General features: G+C 46.2%; 1 protein-coding gene and 1 long non-coding RNA gene across 3 annotated transcripts in view; one reads left to right on the top strand and one right to left on the bottom strand.

The window, feature by feature from the left end:
- Positions 1–873: 873 nt before the first annotated feature.
- On the bottom strand, positions 874–4,525 carry GPR101 (G protein-coupled receptor 101). Of its 2 annotated transcripts, none has more exons than XM_069612783.1 (2): positions 4,394–4,525; positions 874–3,818 (listed from the first exon to the last, which is right to left on the bottom strand). In XM_069612783.1, the coding sequence occupies exon 2, from the start codon at positions 2,961–2,963 to the stop codon at positions 1,671–1,673; it is 1,293 nt and encodes a 430-aa protein (XP_069468884.1). In that variant the 5' UTR covers positions 2,964–3,818; positions 4,394–4,525; the 3' UTR covers positions 874–1,670. The 2 variants fall into 2 exon arrangements, with proteins under 2 accessions (XP_069468884.1, XP_069468885.1); XM_069612784.1 differs by lacking the exon at positions 4,394–4,525 and adding an exon at positions 4,065–4,139.
- A 247-nt stretch (positions 4,526–4,772) lies between these two features.
- Positions 4,773–8,624, top strand: part of LOC138480965 (uncharacterized) — a 266,218-nt gene continuing 262,366 nt past the window's right edge. The window contains exon 1 of the long non-coding RNA XR_011274173.1: positions 4,773–4,871. This is a non-coding gene — a long non-coding RNA (uncharacterized lncRNA). The remainder of the gene's footprint in view (positions 4,872–8,624) is intronic.

Here is an 8,624-nt window from a genome sequence, read left to right as displayed (position 1 = left end):
CAGTCTGCTCATTACCATGGGTAATGTCTGTGCCTGGTAATTCAGATGCGGTTTCTTGAAAGTTTGATCAGAAGCCACTTTTAACTACACGTGCTCACACACAAATATAAACATCTGTTATCACTCCATAGCACCAAGATACATACCTCTTTGGGGGTGTACGTGCATGCTACAAATACCTGTTATGTTATGTACACACACACACATAGTTTTATAACATATATACGTTATCACATAAGAGGTATGCCTCTCACTACAGACCACTCATCACAATCGTATTGCAAAATGCAGAGAAAGAAATGAAAGCCTCATGCTACAGAACAGGAGGGGTGGGTCTCGCTTTGGGAAGAAGAGCAAGGGGGGAGGCAGGGGTATGGTGCGGACAGGGAAAAAACTTCGAAGCCATGTATGTGGATCGAAAGGATGAGTACCTGCTGCAGTTTGTTTGCTTCTTTTATGGGAACTGTGGTTAAAAGAGGCTAGTCTATTTGCCAAAACAGGTCACGAATGTGACTCACTGTCTCATCGCTGATGGGGGGCAGTGAAACAACCTAGAACCAATGTACCATGAGCTTTTTTAAGTCTGGCGAATAGGGGCTTGGGGGAACAAACGGGAAAGAGCATAATGTACAAAGAGTGCTCTATTGCCGAATAAACTGGCTGGTTTGAAAAATACTAATGATACAAACTACATTCACAGACGCTTTGCATTGTTCTGGCTGCATCAGTGTGAACACTGATGCCTGCATCCAATCATGAATTGATTGCATAGTCGCCGCCTGGCACTGGCGTCAAAAAACCACATATGCGCGTCTGGGATGAGTATTCGTTACGGTATATATCATCTATCCTAGCGATATACACACATCCATGTTCTCTCTGTGAGATACCTTTCTGAAGTACATGGCAAGGCAACGGAAAGAGTGCCAGCAACATCCGTGTAGACAGCATGCGCAGCCACCCACACACAACCACAATGAGATTCCAAAAGACAGCCCCTTTGAAACAGGTTTCATTAGTCCATTTTATTGGGTGTGGGATACGCTTGTGAAATCAGATGTACTGCATGACAATTGTAATGCTCTCTACCAAGTGGGCTCTTTGAAATGCTGACGGCCTTGTCTTCCACAGGGAAGACTTGAACACCAGGGTCATGTTTTTTGGTGGAATGCTGAATGTATACTTTGGTCAGGCCCCAAGCTTTGCAAAAAACGTACACAGGCCTCTTTGAGATAGCATGGCTCATAGCAACTTCCTGTTATGGACCCCTGTGCCCTGCTGTGGGTTCTGACATCATGGTGGCTCTATCTTCTCACTGACCCTTACACAAGCCTGCTTAAAATATATAGACACATTTGAAAGTGACAGTGTGCATCCCTAGGAGGTAAGATCCACAATGACAGCTACATTGTGCTGCGGGTCCTTTTAAACAGGGTCTTTTGAGGCCTACATTCTGTGCCCTGACTGCACCACTCAGAAGGAAGGAAACCCGGCACAGTAGATGTGCATGGCTGGCCAGACATATCACCCAGTCCCACAGCTATATACAGTACTGGCCCCATAGGGGGTTGGGGGTGCTGGGAAGAACCAGAGCAGGGTTACAAGCAGAGCCCATGCCCTGCTAACTTGTCCCAGGGCCCCTTTTTTGTAAATCTGATCCCTTCTGCTTCTCAATGAGGTTCAGGGTTGGGGGGAGGGGGACCACACATAGCAGACCCTTTTGTACATGGGCTCTTTCCTAACAAATGAGGCCATTTGCCTGGAGAAAGACTGGCGGCGGTGCTCTCCTTTCGGATGTCTTTTATTGTTAAGTTGTTTGAGCTTTTCCCTGTGATAACGGATATGCTGGTTTCCTCTTCTAAGAGCTTGGCTGCGGGCCCAGTAGAAAAGTGGGACTGGAAAATCCTGCCGTCGGTCAGAATGAGATAGCTGTCGACGGTGGCGTTTTGTGGATGAATTTGTTTGCAGAAGAACCCATGCAGAAGTACAATAAACTCTTTTTTCAAACTTTTGTGCATATAACCATATATGTAAGGATGAATACAACACTGCAAAAAGAACAATATCAAAACTAAGGATGTGACCCATTGGGGAATACTGAGGTCAGTACTTGAGGAGACAATACTAAGTACACTATAAGGACCCATACTTATAATATAGGAAGATAAAATTACGAAAATAATCTTGGCCGCTTTGCAGTGGTAAAGAGGACGTGAGTGGCTGTTTTTTTCACTTGCAGTTCCTCTTGTCCCTTCAGGTCTGGCTGACCCGGTAGCTTGGATGGGATGCACCAATGCATTTTGCCTCCTGGCTGCACGAAAGACCATCCCATAGCACCCTAGCATGATGCTGACCGGTAAAATGAAGGCGAGCAAAGCACTTATCATGGTGTAGGAATAGCTTGCAGCCCAGAACACAGTGCAAATGTGATTGTTCCTGTCAAAGTCAATCTTGCCCCATCCGTAGAGTGGAGGGGTGCTCTGCACCACGCTGAAGAACCATGTGCATGCAATGAGCACGCTCCCCCGCCTGGGTGTCATCTTGCTGGGATAGGATAAGGGGTGAATGATGGCCAGATATTTATCAACAGACACCACTGTGATCGTATTAACACCTGCAAAGGCAAAGACATGCATGAGTACGACCACGGCCTCACAGAGCCGGTGGTGCAGTGGCCAAATCCCAGGTAGTGAGGTGACAATGATGCAGGGCATCACAAGCATGGTTTGCAAGAGGTCAGCTACTAGCAGGTTGAAGATGAAACGGTTAGCAACCTGCAGCAGCTGAGGCTTCCGTTGGAAAACAACCAGGAGCACGATGTTCCCAAAGAGGGAGAGGCAGAGGAGTGCTGCCAGGAGGGCGATCCTCAGGATAGAATCGGGGAGGGACGCTGCCGGCTGGGCAGGGGGGTGAGCGCTGCTGCCATTTCCAGGGAACTTGCGGTCAAGCAGCCTGCTGAGCATGGTCAATAGCAAGGCCTGCTCCACCTCACACCCTTATCGCTGGTCCTTCTGGATGCCTCCAGTCCCACAGCATGCATTGTCCTCGCATAGACAGGGCTGCTTTACACCAATATTCCGTATGCAGCCACAGCCCCATGCGCGGCACGCTCACATATCCACGTACGACTACATCAGTTTGATATGCCAACACAACTCCACCTCCAAGGCCAGTGGGATACAACCCTTCTCACACATCCATGGTCAGACCCACTGGGATTCTTGACATGCCAAACCTCCACTGTGGCAGTTGCTGGTAACTGCTGCGCTCCTATAAACTTTACATATTGGCTTAGCACTGCTGGGGTCCTATCTGCCAACTCAAATCCATCTCCCTGGCACAATCCACTTTACACACCCATGTCGAGGGCTGATGGGATTTAAGCCATTTCACACATTCACTGACCAGGCTGCTTCAAACATAACTTACATAGGCACTGCCATGACTGGTGTACTTCTTGGCATATATCCACATAAAAGCTACTGAGGTCCAGACTGCCAAAACATCCCCATCCAACCACATTGCGATGCAATTCTCTTCACAAGTCCACGTGTGGGTGCTCTGGGGTGCAATCCATACTCCGCATCCACTGCCAGGGCTACTGTGCTGCCCTGCTGCTCTTCACATTGGCAGTTAATGCTGGAGTGTTGGGGCGGCATTCTCCCCAGGAGAAGGGCCATAGAGCCGGGTCCTCCATGCTGCTTTGAGGAAAGGCGGTGCGAATCTAGTGATCCTCTCATCAGCTTGAAAGGCAGCCGGGATCCCCCTTACTTGGTAGCCCGCCAATGAGCTGACTGACCATTCCTGTGTTCGGAGGCCTGGGCGGTGAAAAGAAATGATCATTAAAGCATTGCCAAGACAACTCGAAATGACGCTGCAAATACACATAGACACCATGGAACATGGAACACAGCCAGAGCAATTTCGCTGGGTTGAAAATAAATTGAACATTTCACCCTAGGCAGTATGCAAATGACAACAGACATTTTCTCCCCACGTTGGTGATGATGATAATACGCACACAAATATCCCTCAGAGATGAAATGGTTGATTGTTCGATTTACCTGTTGGTGTTCAGTTGAACATCTGCCTTACTCAGAACGAAGATAAAATGATGGTCCCCCCCCCCCCACTGTATTCTCTGTCTGTGATTTGAGCTCCTGGAGAGGAGTCAGCCCCCTCATCTCTCTCGCTCGTCGTGCTCCCCCCGCCTACCCTGCCTCAGATGCTTTTCTCAGCGTTCGCCTGTGCCGAGCAAGCAGAGGACGCTGCCTCAGCGCAGCGCCGTCCTGCCTTCCAGCAGAGCCCTTATTCCACAAGCTGCCAACCCCTCGCCCCCCAAAACTCCAAACACAAGACTCACGGGCTTCAGCGAATGTACACCGCCGCTTACCTCATGGCGAACTCAGTGTTGTATACAACGCGACAGTGCCATTTGTTTGCGACGGTGTATGTATGATGGCCACCACATGCCAACAGCATAGTCCAGGTGACATCCTTAAGGCATCCTGCTTCTTGCTTCCTATATATGTGGACTCTGTCGTTGAGACCTGTCTGTGCAGCTGTTTCAGGTGGCACCGGTCAGCGTGGCGTATCCGTGGCGACAGACACCGTGCCCGCTCGATATATGTCACCTTTCATGTTCCGAGCCGTTACATGCGCACTTTGCCATCGCATCGCCCATGGAGGCAGCTGCAGCATCTGAGGAAGCGCGTGGCGGGAGCAAGCAGCAAGCTGCTGCTGCAAAAATAGCAACCGTGCTTAATTTCGAGAGGAGAAGGAGGGTGCCGGACTCTGTCGAGATAAAAATAGCACATTGGAGAAAAAAAAAAACGGTTGCCAATGAGATCACAAAAGCAATCCTTTCTGAGGTAACAAAAAGGGAAAATAACGTTAATGCTTGTTAACGCTGCCTGTTTTTTCGTATAGAATTTCTCTTGGAAGAATGACAGGGCAATTTCAATTTCCCCTCATGTTGCGTTGTGTACATTTTTTGGTGCATACTCTACGCCAAACGCACATATTGTGTCTAAATAATCATATGCGAACGTTTTCTGTTCACATAGAATTTCTGTGTCACATGGAAGGATGCTGCCAGAGCATACACAACATTCACAAATGAAAAATATGGAATGATGTGGACTGCAATGAGCTGCTGTTCCCAGAGCCTGTTTTAAGATATGACGCTTCTTATGACACATAATCATGCGCCGGGTTCAAAAGCACTGACGATTCAGCACACGACACGCATACGAGTACTGTTTCAACAAATTACCCAGTAACACGAATGTTTCTTGTATAATGGTTAACTCATTATTAAAGAAATTAGGTAAAAAACAAACGATCCAACCAAACGTCCCACTTCTCTCTTATTAAAATCTCTCATTCAATTGTTATTTTCATTACATCTGTTTAATAAAATGCCTCTTTTAAATGAGCGGTTAATTTGTTCTTTTCAAAAGATTTCACTTTAATGAAAATGATATCCCAATCAACGCATACATTGATTTGTGAACGAGGGGTTAACAATATTACATAAACGGTCATTAACGTACTGGATAATTGCCCCTTGAAAAGTTATGGCCTTGGGGTGTGATGAATTGTCATCTGGCAAGGGTTGAAAACTTTTTAAACATTTTTTTTATTAAAATAAATAATAATACAATGATGAGGGTAATTCCATCTCGGAAAGCGAAATCTGTTAATCAGATGCCCCTTTCATAAACTCCAAGCCATAAGCATAGTGTGTACTTGGGCCCTGCTGCATCAGGATCCTGATTCTCAGCGCTTGCTCTACCAGTGGCACAGAGCACAGGTGCCCTCTTGACAGCTGCAGTAACACCCAAGTGTCTGCAGCATAGGGGCTGCACTTAAAATATGCACCACTGTTCCAAAAACTACATACACCTGAAGCTGTTCTCCTGGTGGCACAGATAATTGTAAATATAAGCTATAGTTGAGTTAGGGTGCACTGGCCAGCACCTTTCAGAGTTATCCCAGCCGCATGGAATTAATTTTGCACACGTGTCAGGCCTGTGGGCCCAGTTCAGCTGTGGAAGGATTATGTGTATTCCTCACAGACAAGGCCCACTACCAGTTCATGAGAGGCCTCTTCTCTGACTTCGGTGCATCTGGGCCCCATGGCCGAGTCTGATACATTAAGCCTCATTAACGAGCTTGCCGGTCTGGATACACCAGTACCAATAAGCTTACCGGTACCGTTGTATCCGGACCGACAAACTCTGAGTTGTGCTCTCGGGTGCCTATCATTCCGCCAGATCTGACCTGGCAGATTGAAAGGCACCCGCAAGCACAGCATGCCTGTAGCACAGGCACCGTTATGAACAGTGCCGGTGCTACAGGCATCTCCATTCCCATTGAGCCCTATGGGGTTCACCCGATTCTGGCACCCGCGAAAGGGCAATTATCGAGTCCGGTGGGGCCAGAATACCCCAGTAATTGCCCATTCACGAGGGCCAGACTTTTTTGCAAGTTTGGAGGTAGCAAGGCTACCTCCAACCTTGTAATCAGGCCCATTATCTTTTATTGAGGCCCACATTTTGGCTGTCATTAGCGGCCCGTCTATTTTTGACAATTTGCTATCCACCAGTGACTTTGATTCTTCCATCACAGCAACGAGACTGTTGCACCTTAGGAAAAAGGCATTTTGTACAGAAATAAACGTCCATCTTCTCAAGGAATACCTAAAGTCAAATGTTATTTCCTTAGGCCTTCGAAACCAGACAGCCCCGGTCTTGTTCCTCGAGGACAAGGAATACAAAAATGGGTTTTCTCAAATATCCACCAAATGTAGTCGAGACCTTATGCTTCACACTGTCAATATGGCTATTAGACTCTTGGACAAGGTTAAACAAGATCTAGCGGCTCACAGTCAAGCTTTCACTAACATCATGGTTATTCTGACGCTGCAGCTAACCTCGATAGTATCAACAAAGAGGTTGAAGATTTAAAAAACTTCAACGTGCACAAAAAACTGAACAAACTTAAGAAAGACGTTGCCAACTTTACGAAAGAGTGGGTTTGCCCCATCTTCTTCCTGATTATAGACCTCCTCCATTTTGGTTTCGGCAACGCCAGAGATATCAGGAAGGCACCAGCGAAGACACTATTAACATTCCGGGTTTAGAACAATCAGAAAAAGGTATTTTTTAGGGAGAGGGCAGTCCCGGGCCGTCTAACACCACACAGGAACAGATAGGATCAATCAAACAGATCCAATCAAGAAACATTCAGCACCCGGCAATGCAACTACCTGAACTACCCTTGTTAGATCTTCCTTTATTCAAACTTTCTTCTATTAGTCTTACTGCCGCACAAACTAGTGTCCTAGCACACGGTTTGAGTTTCGTCCCCACCCAAAGAATGAACTGTGATACTACTGAACTTGCACTTAGTGGCTTATTCAAAAAGATCAGATTGGCAGCCTACTCTTCTAATATAGAGGCTCTTACAGATCAATCTCACACTTCCTTCAGACCTTGCTCTGACTTCATGCCATAAGACCATGGTACGCCATCTGAGAACATTTAATTTGAAAACATTATTTCCAAAGAGCTTCCAAAGGTTATTGACCCCCATATCCGGCTCAAACATAAGTACCTGAGCAAGCAGCAAGTCGCAGCGTTGAAACAACTCAGTAAGAACACTGACATAACCATCTAACCCGCAGACAAAGGGGGCGGGATTGTGGTTATGGACACCACTAAATATATTTACATGGACAGAATCTTAATTGACAACCCTGAACACTAAACATCAATTTGGCTTGATCCTACCAATTCCATCATGGAGAGGCTACAAGAACTATGCACAGCTGGGGTAGAAAGTGGTTTTTATCCCCCAAAGAGGTGATATTCTTAACACCATGAGATGGGCGTTCTCACATTATATACGCACTACCTAAAATGTATAAGAACCAAGATAACTCTCTGGGTCGATCGATTATATCATTGTGTGTATCCGTTTTGGAACCATGTGGCAAGCACATAGACCATTTTTTGCAATCTTTTGTGCCTGAGTCTTTATCATACCTTAAAGATACTGCTGCCACAATCACACATCTAGAAGGCAAACCTTATGACAATATCACAGACACGTTTTTAACATGCAACATTGCAGCACTATAAACTAAAATCCCTCAGGAGGAAGCGATCAGAGCAGTTAGGACAAGATTGGATCAACCCCAGCAACCTCATAACATGCCCACCTCATTTTTGGTGGAATTACTACAGATCGTCTTATGCTAAAACATTTTCTCATTTGGGCATGATCTATTTTTACAATGCAAAGGCACAGTTATGGGTACTGCCTTTTCCCCCACCCTTGCTCATTTATAAAAGTCTGAATTCGAGAGTATACACATTTTTGCCAACAAGCCCTTTTCTTCCAATCTGAGCCATTGGAAGAGATATAGGATGACATGTTTTTATATGGCATGGAATGGTGGATGACCTCCACAGTTTCATCGACTGGCTCAACAGTCACAATTCCAACCTATTTTTCACCCATCAGTGCAACTATACCATTTCTGGACCTCGTCATTCACCATGGTCAGGGTCAAATGTATACCACTTTGCACAGGAAATCCATGGATAGGAGCAAAA

This window comes from Ambystoma mexicanum, chromosome 5p, assembly GCF_040938575.1.
Source record: "Ambystoma mexicanum isolate Mex_15411 chromosome 5p, UKY_AmexF1_1, whole genome shotgun sequence".
NCBI lineage: Eukaryota > Metazoa > Chordata > Amphibia > Caudata > Ambystomatidae > Ambystoma > Ambystoma mexicanum.
Note: the sequence above shows the minus strand (reverse complement) of the source record. Positions and strands in the feature narration are given on the sequence as shown.